General features: G+C 43.2%; 1 protein-coding gene across 17 annotated transcripts in view; it reads left to right on the plus strand.

The window, feature by feature from the left end:
- The window catches only part of celf6 (CUGBP Elav-like family member 6), a 131,051-nt gene extending 115,106 nt beyond the window's left edge, over positions 1 to 15,945 (plus strand). For 3 of the 17 annotated variants that reach the window (XM_071894317.2, XM_071894318.2, XM_071894314.2), the window contains 7 exons: positions 1,685 to 1,828; positions 3,552 to 3,696; positions 4,697 to 4,846; positions 5,701 to 5,763; positions 6,381 to 6,461; positions 9,591 to 9,734; positions 15,818 to 15,945. In XM_071894317.2, the coding sequence (XP_071750418.1) occupies positions 1,685 to 1,828; positions 3,552 to 3,696; positions 4,697 to 4,846; positions 5,701 to 5,763; positions 6,381 to 6,461; positions 9,591 to 9,734; positions 15,818 to 15,945 (855 nt within the window). Of the gene's footprint in view, positions 1 to 1,684; positions 1,829 to 3,551; positions 3,697 to 4,696; positions 4,847 to 5,700; positions 5,764 to 6,282; positions 6,286 to 6,380; positions 6,498 to 9,590; positions 9,735 to 15,817 lie in introns of all 17 variants that reach the window. The other 14 variants (XM_071894320.2, XM_071894322.2, XM_071894307.2 and 11 more) reach the window with 9 other exon arrangements.
- The last annotated feature ends 800 nt before the right edge of the window (positions 15,946 to 16,745 follow it).

Consider the following 16,745-nt stretch of genomic DNA (forward strand, 5'->3'; position numbering starts at 1 on the left):
TGTCTCTCAAATGATTTAATTGGATGCAAACTCAGGAGCACAGACATCAATACGGAACTATATCTGCCATAAGGCAGAGCCATTAGTCAATACTTCGCCCTCCACATGCCGAAGGCTTTTGTCAGACCTAATTACCCAGTATTGTATTCAGTGGAGCTTCACCAGTGGGGGACTGGGACTCCTGTGGGATCTGGTTAGGATCACAGTTCACTCCCAGTGTATTCAGTGGAGTTGGAAAGTTCACAAAAGCAAATATCACTCACTATTCTCATCCATTTAACTCTGACAGCTAAATGACTGCAGTCATGAAAGGCACATATTCAGTCCACTGGCTTCCTGGGTTTAGTGATATTAGGTCTTTAGGCGTGTTGTATACATTGGGCATTGTACAAGAAGAAGGAATAACATGCTCACCAGCCTTTCTCCTTTGTGGTGATGCAGGGAATCAAACGCTGAAGTTCATAATGAAAGAAGGTTCTTGCACTGAATGATATCAGCGCTACATCTTTTTATTGTGTGGCTACAGGTCATTTCCCCAAGGGAAACGCACCCAAGATAGTGAGAAAGGTATTTTGGTCGAAACATCAACCACACTTAAAAGGATGTAAATGTATTGTGTGCATCCAGCAACCTTGTTTCTTCAGATGGCCTATATTTAGGCTCTGGTTGGATTGATAGAGTTCATTGTTTTCATATAACTGTACACCTCCAGTTAGAGCATTATATTTAGCTATAGCTCTAGACTAGTCTGGCACATGTGACAATGTCATCACTGCTTTTGAATTGTCTGTTCCCCTTTATGTCGGCCAGTAACAGCTTGCTGATAGTTCAGTAAATTCATGTGAGCTTTGCAACTGTTGTAGTTATAGATATTTTTTTTCAGTGAATATCTATTTATTCAGTTTGGTAAAACACAAACTTGTTTTGGCTAACAACGATGAGCTCATCAGCTGGTTGGCCAGCTGAATTGGCAGGTGCAAACTTCAAAACACTGCTGATTGAAAGTTACCATGGTAGTTGCAAAAGTTATTATTATTAGTTGTCCTAATTTGTTGAAAGTATGACATTTTACTCAGAGAAAAGAATGTGACATCTTTATTTTATTTATTAATTTAATCTTTGGAAAGCCATGGAATAAGTGTGACAATACATTGCAAAGTGTCTGTAAAACAATTGGAGAAAAAATGCATCCTCCACTTCACATTGGGTGGTTCTTTGCCCCAGTATCATACATGAAAAATGATAAACACATCAACAAACCATTGTGCTCAATCCCTCACTTATTAACACACACTCACACACACACAGTGTGTGTGTGTGTGTGTGTGTGTGCGTGCGTGTGTGTGTGTGTGTGTGTGTGTGTCTGTACTGGTGTAAATATATGAAGTTTCTCATTTCAAAATGAGTTATCCACCATTTGAAAACATTAGCACCTACTCTAACACAATGATGGCTGTTATTAAAGTTACGGGTTAAAGTTAAGTTATTATGGGTAACTATTACAGTCATCTTAAGACATTCACTTACAAAACAGTTGTGTTTTTGAGCATCCAATCTGTGAAATATTCACTGATGAAATTTAGGAAGCAACATTTTTCCAAAATGGATACATAGCGTTTTGGAATGAAATTCTTCATATGTGTGCGTGTTTCACTAACCTGTATATGTGTGTGTGTCCCTGTAGGGGGCCTCGTCCAGCCTGGTGGTCAAGTTTGCGGACACTGATAAGGAGAGGACCCTGCGCAGGATGCACCAGATGGCGGGCCAGCTCGGCATCTTCAGCCCTATGACCATCCAGTTTGGGGCCTACGGCGCCTACTCTCATGCTGTAAGTCTCAGCCCGGCGGGGGAGGAGACGGTGAGCTTAAAAAAATAAAAAAATGTTTTGATGTGAGGTTTGAACTCACTATCTCTCCCACTAGGCATGAGACCACCCCAGAGAACCATCCTTTAAGTGATTCACACTATCTAATGACTGTTACATTGTAAATTTACATAGGGCTGACAAAAAGTGCACTGCTTTTTGTATTGTGTCTTTTTTCCCTTAGCACGCTTGCTCATTTTCAGCAATGCAATGGTTCATATTCATACAGTCACAAACGTTCACAACTGGGAGCTTCCCAGTCTTCTACTGTTGGCTACTGTGCAGCTCCACTGTAGCAACCGGGGGCAAATCCCTTGCTTAAAGGATAATTCAGGTTATTTGTTTTATTGTCGTAGTTTTTGCCATCATAACGATTCATGTTTTTTCAAAATTGCATCACTTACTGTAGAGCTTGACATAGCTTCAGTTAGGCGGGAGCGCTGCTATCCAACACACATCCAAGAGGCAAAGTGTCAAAGTGTGCGTTTGGCCTGTGAACACAATCGTCATGATGGAAAATAAGGGCCAGGTTGAAAATAACCGGAATTATCCTTTAAAACAGCACTTGAGGAAGGGGAGAGCTTTAATCATCACCTTTTTCCCTGCCCAGGTTTTCCTAGTTGGTCCGTGGATTCAAACTGCTGAAACTCTAACCTTTCAGCTGTCTACCACTGCCTCTTCTTTTACACTCCAGCAGCGCTGCATGTCACTACCAACAACCCACACCCGCCCACCCACCCCCTACCCCTTCCCCTGCCACCCCGTTCCATATTCACACGTGAAAGTCACAGCCTGAGTTAGGAGTCTGTGAGATTTTGCACTCACACTGTAGCTAACAGCTCACCCTGACAGGTGAGAATCGCCCACTCACGCACAATCGTTGTCTCTCCACTCACTATGCCAGTCTTTCCCTTCCCCCCCATCTCTCGTTGTGCACTACACACTCAAATCCTATCCAAACACACACACACACACGCACGCACACACACACACACACACACACACACACACACACACACACACAAATGCACTGTAAAAATCTTCATCTTAATAAGCCATTTAGTCTATTATTGAAACCTAAAATCGTATTTTTTTTTTAAATAACTGAGATAATTTCACTTGTTTCCAATACAAATCAACTTGTACAAGAACAATTTTTTTTTAATCGAGTGTCATTTTCTTGATAGTAGTGCAGTGATCTGCCTTATTCTGACTTAGAGAATTCCTGAAACAAGTGAAACTGCATTGAAATAAGTGTCTCACCTCACTGGCAGAATGTTTCCCTTGGTTTAAGAAAAATAACATCTGAAGGCTGAATATGAGACTAAATGATTGTTAAGATGCACTGTTTCTGCAGTGTATACGTACACATATACATATACACATACAAAACTAGTGCAAAGCAGCCAGCTCTCTTGACTGATCTCACTACATAGCCTTTATCTAGTGGCAGTAATGAGCGCCAGGCCGGAGCAGTGTTACAGTTGCTGGGAAGCAACGCTGCAGGGCAACACAGGCCACTCTGTTCAAGAACAAGGCGGGGGCCAAGCAAACAGAGATGTGAGAGTAAACATGCTCTGGTCCTGCGGCTATTTCACCCTCCTTTCCCTTTTTCTCCTTCTCTCCATCCCTCCCTCCATCCCCCTCTCTCGCCCTCTCTCCCCACTGCTCTTTAATCCTACAGCAGATGATGCAACAGCAAGCAGCCCTGATGGCCGCAACACAAGGCTCCTACCTGAACCCCATGGCAGCCATCGCTGCCGCGCAAATGCAGCAAATGGCAGCTTTCAATGTCAACGGTCTGGTGGCTACCCCCATGACACCGTCCTCAGGTATACACACACACACACACACACACGCATACACACATACACATTCACTGGCACATGCACACAAGAGAGCACACACCACACAGGCACGTGTATGCACATACACGTGCACACACACACATTCACACACACACATATGTCCAGGACTTTTCTCTCCATTTCTCACTGCTGCCCTGGAACATTTTCATCATTAGCAAGAATTATAGAAGCGGTAGTAATATATTCATTCAAGGCCTTTCTGCTTTTGCCCTTGTTACATTTTTTAAGATGTAGACTCCATTTTCTGAGCTGAAGCTGAGCTGACATTGCCAGTGTTGAATTAAGGGAGGGGGAGCCTTGTATTGAGTGAGGCATGATGGGAGATGATGTACAGCATTCCTTGACACTCATTGGCAGCCACATTATAGTTCCCTCTCTCTCTCTCCCCCTCTCTCTTGTTATCTCTCTCTCTCTGTCTGTCTCTCTCCCCCCTCTCTGTCTCTGTGTCTCTGTGACACTGTTTTCCGGGAACAGAGCCAATCCGATGACTTTGGATGCAGAGTCCTTGGCTTATACAATATAAGAGCAAAGATTTGTGTGAGATAATCCTGGACCTCAGTCTGACCTATCTTCTTGGCCCTTGTCATGAAGAGCTTTGATGGCTCGACACTAAGTAGGCATGCCGCCTGAAGGCAGGGTCGCCGCGAATGTATTAAATAAAGTGGCTTGCCGCTGTATCCAGCATTTGTAATCCACAAAGCCTACATACGCCCAGGTAATGCCTATCAAACATAATCCTACATGACTTAAATGCCCTTCACCCGGATTAGAAAAATAATAATAATCCATCAGCACAAAGGGCACTGACAAGGTGACAGGCTCGGAATGTTACCGCAAGGAGGAAAGGCCGCTGTTGGACGTAGAGGCGTGGGCCCCTGCATCCAATCAGATGCTCACCCGAATTAGGTAGCGTGTGAACCTTGCACCCCCGCGGTTCCTGTAATGAATCCGCATCTATTTGCAGGCACCAGCACGCCCCCGGGCATCAGTGCCACAGCCGTGCCCAGCATAGCCGCCCCTATCGGGGTCAACGGATTCAGCGCCCTCCCGCCTCAGAGCAACGGTCAGCCCACCTCTGAACCCATCTACACCAATGGGATTCATCCTTACCCAGGTGAGCCAATCAAGCTTCACTTCCCTGCCAGATGATAGAAATACGAGACGCATTTGTAGCATCTATTGTCAGGGTGCTGCTGCTTTGACCCTGGCACTCCTTGCTTGTAATGACAGCGATCTTGAAATTTAAGCTTATTCTGCTGTTGTGCTTGTTGTGCATTTCTCTGGATAAGAACGTCAGCTAGTTGTCTACAATGCAAGTGTAAAATGTGAGTACAGACAGACGCTGAATTATATCACATCGCGCTATTCAGAAGTTGAGAAAGCTCTTTTTTTTTTATATTTCACGCACTCATGACACCCATTTCTCATTTGAATTGAAGCGTTTTAGTCTTGAGGGTCAATCAAAGGTGTCTTTGGCAGATTTCTGAGCAGCCAGCCCCAGTTTCATGATGAATCCATCAGTTCATCCATCAGTCCATTATGGTTAATTTGATGTGTCTCGGCCCCTCCTTAGCTTCTTAATGTTGTCTGGGACTGATTCCTGAAGAATTGACACACACACTCCCCGTTTCTGCATTATGCAAGGCAGCTGCAATGGTAATGAACTACAAAGCGGTTTGTTTGGCATGTCGTTAATATTTGATGCAAACATCTGGGGCGAACAGGCATTTTGAAGAACTGAGAGATATGACAACCCAAATTTCTCCCACTCCCTGTGTGATCTTACCCCCTGATGGTTCTCTGTAGCTTAACCCCTTTCTGTCTTGCTCTCTAACATTCTCTCTCTCACTTTTTTTCTTTGTATCTCTGCATCTCTCTTTTTCTCTCTCATTCTTTCTCCTCTCTTTGTCACTCTCTTTCATTTCTGTTTTTCTCCCCACCCTTCCCTCTCTTTCTGTCTCTCTGCAGCACAGAGTCCGACGGTGACTGACCCTCTCCAACAGGCTTATGCAGGCGTCCAACACTACGCAGGTGATCTGTCTCTCCTAACTCCTCTACTCTCTCTCTCTCTCTCTCTCTCTTTTCCTCCATCTGTCTCTCTCCCTCTCTCTCTTTCACTCCCCCTCCCCTCCTTTTCCTGTCTGTCACATCAGTAGACACTATGGCAGGTAGAGATAGCCCGGGAGGACCAGCCAATTTCCTTCCGGATTAGGCCACTTTACATTAGGATTGAAAAAGGATTTCCAGTTGACTTGATTATACACCCACACAAAAATCTTCATTCCAAAAGTACACTGAGAGCCGGGGATCCAAACCTGCCATAGCCTCCTACATGACAGATGATATAGACTTCTCTTAGCCACTGCTTTCTGCCTGACATCAGCTCTCTTTAGCGCGGTGTGAGCCTCTCTCGCGCGCGCTCTCTTTGTGTGTCTGCTTAGCTGAACGGCGCTGCGCTCCCCTTCTGCCGCGCTCTTTGTGCGGTGATCCACCAGCCAAATGAGCCCGAGCTCCAAGCCGTAATGCAATTTATTTATGCAATGTCTAGAGGACGCAAATGAACAATGGAATAATGATTTGAGTTTTGTTGTGTCAAATATGAAAATGGAGATGTGAAAAATTCCACTCTGGTTCTCCCTTTGCAACAGCAGCCTACCCTGCCGCCTATGCGCCAATCAGCCAAGCGTTCCCCCAGCAACCAACCATCATTCCCCAGCAACAGAGGGAAGGTAAGAGCGAGCGAGCGCGCCCACCCAAGATAAAAGGTGATAATTGCCATGTTCCATTCTAATGTAGCTGCGCTGCTTTGAATTAGCGAGGGAGGGAAAAAGCTGGCCGGGGAAAATGTGAGAAAAAGGCTTCCCATTTAAAGAGAAGAACATTAGCAGTGAGATGGAAAGTTACTCTGTCATTATTCAAAAACTGCACTAATTCAAACTCGCAGCGTTGGACTGCTTAATCAGTCCATTACAATGTGTTTAAGTGGTTATAAATATTCATCAGATTAATTAGCTGCATGCATAATCATTTATTACCATTCCTAGTTTAGTGTTCTTATGCCACAGCATTAGATGTAATAAAGCATAGGATATACTGTGATGGTAAATCACTCTTCTTGACACCATTTGTCAGTCTTAATTATTCATCTATATGATTGTATAAGACAGCTTAGAGTGGCATGAATATTCAGTATAGGAACTCTGAAATAAAGTGTTTCCAACATTGCCTAGAGGAAGCGTTAGTTTGTGTTTGCTGTTTTTCACTAGTGCTGCAAGTGCATGCCAGGGTCACAGTGTAGTAAGAACCAAGAGCAGAAAGAATGAAAAAAATGTCTTGTGTAGTATTAAGTGTAAAGCGTGAAGTGCTAACACACACACACAAACTCACATGTGAGGTGGTTATTCATTTTACATGCAGGCGCTTGTAAACACACACACACAGACACAGACATTTAAATTTGCATGTGCTTGCACACACGCAGGAACACACACAAATGTCCAGGACATCCCATCTCTCACTGCTACCCTGGAACATTTTAATCATTAGCAAGAATTATAGAAGTAGTGGTAACACACATACACACACAGACGCACACACACACACACACACACACACACACAAAGAGCTATTCTTGGTTGAGCCAGTGGCCTGTCTGAGTTCTGGCCTCCTCTGGGTTTTGGCTGTTCTCCCAGCCTGTCTCAGTCCACTGCCACAGTCTGCAGCCCTGCCATTTAATAAGACACACCTAAACCTGAAAACACAGGAGCAGTCAAGCCTCAACTTCAGCCTCCCACTGAAAACTAACAACTTCAACAACACATTCTATCAATCAGTGTGTGTGTGTGTGTGTGTGTGTGTGATCAAGGAGGATCCATGCTTTTAAACTCACTTTATACAAATCAAACGTTTCATTTTTCTTCACACCACAGACTTCACTGTACTCTTTGAAAGAATCCCTTTCAACACAACTGAGTTTTAAATCAACACCACACATACTGACATGAAATGTCGTTCTAAACGTATGTTGTGCAAAAAAGTCATTGGTTGAAAGAAAAATAACAAGGTTCTTTCATTTTGACTGTTCCCACTTTTGCATTATTTTCTTTGTGCGAGGAGTGTGCGAGTGTGCAAGGAGTCTACAAGATGTGCGACTTGGGCATGCACACACTTACCCAGTGACTGGGAAATGGGTATAGTTCAAGAGCAGAATCACCCACAGCTGAATGGACAGCCTTGCATAGATGTGAAAGGGAGGTGTGAAGTGGTCAATCACCGAAAAACAAGGGGTGTTGTGTTTGCAAGGAGGAAGGCGGACGAGCGCGCAGCACGCCACATAAACGACCTGTCAAACTTTCCAACGCACAAGTAGCAGACACTCCGTTCCCCCGAAACAAACCACATCTTTTCAAAGCGTGAATTCTCCATAAGACACCTAAACCTAAACAAACAGACAGAACCAAGACTCCCGCTGTAAAAAAAAAAAAAAGAAAAGCAGCGCTCTGTCAACCTGGGTGTGTGTGTGTGTGTGTGTGTGTGTGTGTGTGTGTGTATGTGTGTGTGTCCTCTATCTTGCCGAGGGACAGCAGCACTACAGTCAGCCACCAGTGCAGCCCTCTTATCAGCCTTCTCACCAGCCCCAGTCTCATCTCGTCATGCTATCACCCTGAGCAATGAGACAGGAGAGAAAGCTAGCCAGCCAGCCAGCCAGCCAGCTGCAAGCATACAGTCCCCGAGCCCATCACATTGCGCTCTCTCTCTCTCTCTCTCTCTCTCTCTCTCTCTCTCTCTCTCTCTCTCTCTCTCTCTCTCTCTCTCTCTCTCTCTCTCTCTCTCTATGGTTCTCTCTCTCTCTCCCTCTCTCCAGTTCATTCCTCTCCTCACCAGATTGGCCTGTACAATATGTGGCAGCTGGGTGGATGAGTGTGGAGGGATGGAGAGAGATTGGAAGCCAGTCCTACTGTCACACAGTAATTGGGGCAAATACTTGGCTTATGTCTTTATGCGTGCTCTGCCTGCTCTCCCCCTCTCTCTCTGTCTCTTTCTTTCTCTTTCTACTTTCTCTTTCTCGATATCTGTCTCAACGTCTCTCTTTGTCTTTCACTCAACCTCTGTCTATTTCTTTATCCCTTTTCTATCTGTATCTCTGGCTCTCTTTCTTTTGTACTTTCTCCACCTCTTTGCGGCTATTGCCGATACTCCGATTGAGACAACAGTGTAATTAAGCCGTTTACCTGATTCTATAAAGTGACACATCCCCTAATTATCGGGTTTACAGGTGACATGGGGCTATTGCGAGTATTCAAATGGAAATCACAAAAAACAACGGAACAACATGAGCGAAGAAGAAGAAATGTGATTAAGGTGTAGACATGTTCTGAGTGGTCTCTATTAATGAAATGAGGAAACATTGCAAAAATAGTAGAATAAATATGTGCATCGGAAGAGCATCGGAAGCATGTAAGATCCTACACGCCAGCTTCAGCTAAAAATTTTCATTGGGGGATGTGTATGTCTTTCCTCTCGCCAGTAAAATCACACTTAGAAATGTAATTTAGGTGTATACATGTTCTGACTGGTCTCTATTATTAGAATTAAAATGGGAGCACTCTACATATGCTACTGCGGTTTCATTTACTACAACTAAGAGCATAATAATGCTACAGGTAACATAATAATAATGAAGTATGGTGTTTGCATGAGTCCTGCCTTACTCGCATTATTGTCTTAATTGCATTACAATCACACCTTTTGTGTGCATGTTAACGCGGTCAGTCTCTCTCTCTGTCTTTCTCTCTCTCTCTAGGCATCTCCTGTTTGCGCTCCCATGTAACCTTCCTGTTGTCTTTCTCTCCCACCAGGGCCAGAAGGCTGCAACCTGTTTATTTACCACCTGCCCCAGGAGTTCGGAGACGCGGAGCTCATGCAAATGTTCCTGCCTTTCGGCAACGTCATCTCCGCCAAAGTCTTCGTGGACCGAGCGACCAATCAGAGCAAATGTTTCGGTGAGTCAAAAGTCAACGGGACGAAAATAAATAAATAATGAAATAAATAAATAAATAAAAGAATCCGATCAGATGAGAAAGTTACACGGTGGCTGTGTTTGGCAATCTTCTCATGCCCCGCGTTGCTTTCTTGCAATTAATGTTTGCTTTTCCTTTTATTCCCTGTGTCTATCCTAATCAAGTCGCAATTAACATTTTAAAGGTGGCGTTACATGCCACTGAGCAGGGAGGCGAGGAGGGAGATAGAGGGGGGATGCGCACGTGCTCCCCTCCCTGGCTCCATCTCATTGGCATATCTAACAAGATAGTGGGGCCCGGCGAGGGAAAGGGGGGAAAGGTGGGGCGAGGAGGGGGAAGTTTTAATCACCTAAAACGGCACAGGCCAAGCCCGCGTTGTCCCGTCACACACACACACACAACACCGCCATCCCACCATGAATCCCTCCTCTGGCTATTGACCCAAACATCTTTCCACAATTGCCATTTACTCCACACATCTATTCATCACCCTCTCTATCAGACCATTCTTAATATAATCAGTATCCATCTCCCCTCCTCTGCTATTTCCCAGCCTCCTTCACCCCCGGAGAAAACCGGACACCCACCCCCCCACCCCCACCCCCCCCCCCCCCCCCCCCCCATCCTCCAGCCGGGCAACCCAGCGCCTCCCCTCCTCCTACTCTCGCCTCCCACACAGCAAACCAGTTCATCAGGGTGGAGGAGGTGCAGGTGGAATCAGTGGGCTTAAAGAGATAATAATAGACTGGTGTGGGCCTTGCTGTTGATTCAGTTGGACAGCAGCACCCAGGGGACAGGCGCCGAGAGAGAGAGAGAGAGAGAGAGAGAGCGACAGAAAGAGAGAGAGAGCGAGAGGCTAGACTCCCAACATTGGCTCTCTTTCAGTTTCTCTTCAACATGGCATGTCTATGAGGCTTTCATTCTCTCTTTCCCTGTCCATCTCTCTCTCTCTCTCTCTCTCTCTCTCTCTCTCTAACATGGCATGCCTCTGAGTCTCTGTGCTCTCCTCTAAGCATATGCCTCTCGCTATCACTATCTGTCAGTCAACGAGGGGGAAGGACAAAGGGGCGGCGACCTCATCTGTCTCACCGGCTTATTTTTCTCGGCTATTAATTAAGATCTTGGCTGAAAAACAGTAATTTAACCCATGATTCTTTTTTTTTTTTACTCCTTTCTCCCTCCTTTTTATAGCAGAAGCCCCAAGGCTCTTGTGTAAGACATTAACAAATTAGGCAGAAGATGCTGTGCATTACGGGAGCTAAGTTATTAGGCTCCTCCAAAAACTTGGAACGCTTCATCTTAAAAATGTGTGATTTTAATCTTGGTGTGGCTAATGGGCATTGCAGACACTTATTCCATTGTGTAGACAGATATATGTGTGTAGTACAAAAGCAACGATTTTAGATGTGTATAAGCATGAAAACACACACACACACACACACACACACACACACATACTTTATTGCATAGTCTTCTGTATTGTAGGTGTCACAGTACAAACATGAACCCCAAAGCCCATGGAGACATGCATGGCAACTTGGCAAGTCTCTGCACCCCATGCAATATGATTATTATTAACTGTAGGTGGTAATTCACATCAGAGGTGAGAGGGAGGTGGTTGTGAATTATATTATCAGCCTAAAAGTGTCATCGGAGCTGTAATATAAACATAAAATAAGATTCTGAATATGAATCATAATTACTTTAATTGCCCATATGTAATAAATTTACAGGGATTTGTCTTGCTCACACTGGGGAAGTGACATATGCTCAATTAACGGTTTCACATTATATAAGGTAGAGGGATGACAGGACCTCATACAGCTTGCAGTGCAAAGAGACACGGCAAGATGGATGATGCAAGATGGACAGTAGATTGTACAAAACAAGGAAGGTCAGCCTTCCAGTGACATTACCATCAATTGAAGAGTTGATTTCCAAAACATTGTATATTCATATAGGGGAAAAAGCATTATCTGAAGTTCATCATTCTGTATCTCTAAAATATAAACAATTCAGTCTGTATGTCAGCATTTTGTTAACCAAGATTTAACTGACCTCCTATCTTTTGAAAAGTGCCATATTGTGTTCTAATCTACTGCTATCAATCACTTTGTAAGCTCCACTTTTTTTTTCTTTTTTTTTCAAATGGTTGATAATTCATTTGGGAATTAAAGTTTTCATATATTTATCTTGTAAAAAAACAAAACCTGAGGTTCATCATCAACCAATCAATATGTCTAAAACAGACAAGAGTCTATAAACGTGTCATTTTGTTAGTAAGAAACTTAAGTTACCTATTATCCTTTAAAAAAGCACCATATGATGGATATTGTGGTGTATACTGGAACAATATATTATATATTTAGTTCATATGTTTCAATTTGAATTTTTTTATTTTTATTTTATTTTATTATATTATTTGAATTTAAACGGAAACACCTATATGGTCTGATTTCTCTGCCGCACAGATGAACTGTATTTTGGGATTTTGAGTGTCTCGTGGAGATAATCAGACATCGCTCTGAGTGTTTTCAGAGAAGCTTGAAAATTTGAATGGGGCGGGAAGGTCACTGGAAGAGCACTTTAAGTATACTCTTATAAAGGATGTATCACTGGAGGAGGATTTTGAGTACACTCTTAAAGGATGTTTCATTGTCAATTCATGCGGGCGTAGTTTAGTTTAGTATATTTATTTGCACTGTGATAAAAACCTAAGGGTGAAGTGATAAAAACACAACAATAAAATTTTGTGCAGGTGAGATTAAGACAATCCCATGGAGCTTATAAAAACATTTCACCTCGAAGGAAACAAGAAAATTAAGATGACAACAAGGCAGACGTGAATGGGATAATAGAATCTAATAACAACAGAACAGTCTAGTTTGGGGTGAGACACATTTGTGTTACTTAACAACACATACTTACATAGAATATGTTATTAGCTAATGTTGCATTGAAAGCTAACCCATGTGTCACTCCCAAACTATATATTTCACATGAGAATGACACATCCTTTTTAACAGTGTAGACCCCATGCAGGGTCACAGATGGGCAGGAGGTATATGGTTGTGTATGGCTTAACTCTGTAGGGGCACGGCATTATTCTTAATCCACTGTTTAGTCACTCAATATTGACATTTAAAGGTGATCAAAGCTTACCTCTTTAAGTGGAATTAGCTGGATTTAGCTGGAAAATGAATTTCAAAAGGTCTACTGAGAAAGAACTGACACACACCTAAAATAGGAAGCCTTCCCCGCTGTTTAGAGATGGTTAAAAATATATACATAAGGAGCTGCAATTTTCCTGCAGGGCTTATGAAGACAGGACGTACTCTTTTTTTTCTATTTTGTCATTTTTTCAAATCTTTATTTAATCAGGGAAAGTTGACTGAGCATGCTCTTTTTCACATTCATACGGCTACATTCACACCTGCACAGAAAAATCGGCGGTGTCAATTTAACTCTGAGTGTGAAAATCAACACTATGCCAGTGCTTCTGTAAGTCTACACCCATCAGAGTTATTTGAACACTTTTAGAATAACATCAGCTCTGCGAGTGGACAAACTCTCCAATCAACACTTGCCAATGAAAAATAATTATCACTAAAAAAAAAATCAACACCTATTCACACTGGAAGATTTGCTGTGTGGGAGGTTCCCAACACAACCACAGACGTCTTCTTTTTGCCACGGTGCAGATCCCTTGGAGCAGTTAGCGGTTGGAGGGAGAGATTGTTTCTCATTCACTTTGTTTTTCCAGCCTGTCAGGGGATTTGAATCAGGACCTAACCTCTAGGCTACTGCCACCTCTGCATTAATGTAGACAAGCGTTTTCATAATACCTGACAGCATTTGCACTGCGTGATTACATAGTTATTCTTAGTGACTCGACTGAGGGCATTGTAAGACTTAAGTATGACAGCACTCCCCACTTCTAAACTTGGTCCTCAGTGTGTGTTTTCCCAAATGTCACTTCATACTATTTACAGCTTTCCTTAATTAAAAGTGCCTTACATTACATTACAGACAGTTTTTGGTATGGGTGGCTCCAGTGAGAACCAAACCTGTTTGGTTCTTGCACTACCCATTGAGTTACACAGCACCACACACTACATGCTGCTTCAAACAACTGGAACACATGTAATAGTATTGAATCGTGCTTATCAACGACTGTTAGCATATGTACTTTGCCATGAATGTCTAAGTCAAGTGTGGTTAGCTCTTGTGAAAAGTGCTGCTTTGCGTAAAACATCATCATCATTATATTACTCATAACATATACATCATACTGAGCAGACCAGATTTACATTAGAAGGTGGGTGTTCTGGATGTACCATCCCACACATACCCACCAGCCTGTCACGCAGGAACATTCCTGAAACTGGAAGCATGTGAAATGATCTCATTATACTGGTAGATTTCTTCACACTTAAAAATAAGATATTGGGGACGTCCTGGTGGTTCACGCATATCATGTACTGTAACCGCAATGTCCTGGGTTCAAATCCTGCCCAGGACCTTTGTCACATGTCATCCCTCTCTCTCTCTCTCTCTCTCTCTCTACCCCAGTCTTTCCCGTCTCTCTCCACTTTCGACTCTCTAATAAAGGCAAAAAAAAGATATTAAGACTGAATAGAAGATTACAATGAAAATTTGAACACTTTCATTCAACAATCAGATGGCCACTGTTGAAAGATGTCTTAAAAAGTGATACCTACAAAATGATTGATCTCACAAAATTTATATTATAATTATAAAATGTATATATATATATATAATAACTGTACTTATTAAATGTCAGTAAAGCAACTTATTTCCTTGGTTGACAAAAAAGATCACACTTTTACAGACTGTGTCCTTTTACTTGACGTCCTTTTACTTTGACACTAAATGATGAACATAAGCTGAGGACATATGTCTTTTTGGTCCAAAATGGATCTGGATTGGAACTCGTCAGTGTTTGCAGCGTACTCTTTGTCCTCTTCCTCTACACTTTTAACCCCGGCATACAATCACCTTTTTGCCGCGGGGATGTAAATGTAAGGTATGGAGATTTATTAAAGTGAGACAGGATGAGGGTAGTGGGGAGAGTCTGTGGGGTGGGGGGGGGGTGTGTTGGGGGGGGATCACTGCCAACTGACAGGCCCTTCCCTGCTCAGTTTGTTTAAAGGGTTTGTAAAAGCAGCAGCCTTATCTCACCCGTGCTGACAAAAGCCTGCCCTCTCCCCCCAAATTAAATTGGACCCATAGCGGCGTGATCAAATCAGCTGGCAGGCGGAAAATTCGGGCCGTCAATCACGGAGGTGTCTGATAAGAGCAGGCAAGGAGTCCCAGTGTGGAAAGCTGTGGGCTCATTCCGCCTCGACACCCAGGTGATAACTCACCTCCGTCCTACACACCTTGCTCCTAGCATCTCGCCACGACCCCCATGCCCTTAGTCTTTACTTAGATACATACACACACACACAGGTACATACACATTTATACACACACACACGCACGCATGCAACCCTGCTGCTCTTGTATGGTTCAAACACTCAGGTACGCTCACAGATATGCAGCGCTTTGCTCCAAAAAAACCACGCACGGCATGAAACTCCTTTTTTTCCCCGCCTAATCTTTTCTTCTGAACACCTTTTTATGTTTTGTGTTTTTTTTATTCTCTGTTCAAGTTAGACTCCCTGATAGTTTTTCTAATAGCTCTCCTTCCGTTTTGATTTTTTTTTTTCTGATATCTATGTCATTAGCCATTTTGTTATTTCATGTAATCATCTTTTTAATTCAGAGATTTTCAATTAATCTTCTGAAAAGAGAAAACAAAGAGCTATTGTTGTGTCATTGTTGAGAGTTAAAAAGGGTCTCCTTTCTCCCCCTCCCTTCTCTTTCCTTCTCTCTGTGCTCCATCTCATCTCTCTTGTCTCCTTGTGTCTCCCTCTCTCTCTCTCTCATCTCTCTCTCTCTCCCTACTTCTATCTCGCTCTCCTTTTCTCTCCCTCCCTCTCTCTCTCTCTCATTTGGCTTCCTCCCATGCCTTCATCTCTCTCTCATCCTTCTTGTCTCAGGCTTTGTGAGTTTTGATAACCCGTCCAGTGCTCAAGCCGCTATCCAGGCCATGAATGGCTTTCAGATAGGCATGAAGAGGCTGAAGGTGCAGCTGAAGCGGCCAAAGGATGCCAACCGACCTTACTGACCCCTCTGCCGTCCATACCCAGGTACAGTAGCATCCATGCCATACCATGCCATGCCTGATGTCAAAACAAACACTTCTGCCCACTTAGCTACTTAATGACTTGATTTGTACATTTGTCTCCTTGCTGGATGTAGATCTTTGAGGTCGCATTGCCTCAAATCTCAATTTAACCATAATGCAAAAACAGCAAGTGACTACTTTGGGACATTCAGCGTAACAAATTGGCCACTTCAATTTCCAGGTAGGAAATTCAAATTCAAGCTAGTGCAGGATGGGAAAAGAGGGAACTTAACTGCACCAACCAGGCATCACCCCATTCCCCAATCACCTGCAACTAATAGATATCTATGACCCATCATTTGCCTGTTAGCATTTCAGACAGCCAAATATGTATACAGTAAGTTGACATAGTTGTCATTATGACAGACTAACAAAATTACAAGATGTATGTAGAATTACCTACCTTGGTATTAAAATATGATAGCCAAAGGGAACAGAGAAAATTTGAGTTCAGTAATCATTATCTGTGTTTGCCCCCTGTGCCCTGACGGATGGAAATTGTGACTTGAAATTTGTATGATTTCAGGTCGACATTCTTCCAGCGCAGTATTAGCTGTGAAAGTGTCAGGGAATTGGGTTCCAAATTGCTCTGACCCTCTTCACAGAATCGGCCTCTTGAGATTTTTGTCAGGTGCCGTTGCTCCACAGAATCTAATTGTTCTTTTGTTTCTTATGGGCTTTGCAATCTAATTTTTACCTGCAGGACGCTACAGTGCAAATTTATGACATCATCAATACCC

This window comes from Centroberyx gerrardi, chromosome 1 (genome assembly GCF_048128805.1).
Source record: "Centroberyx gerrardi isolate f3 chromosome 1, fCenGer3.hap1.cur.20231027, whole genome shotgun sequence".
NCBI lineage: Eukaryota > Metazoa > Chordata > Actinopteri > Beryciformes > Berycidae > Centroberyx > Centroberyx gerrardi.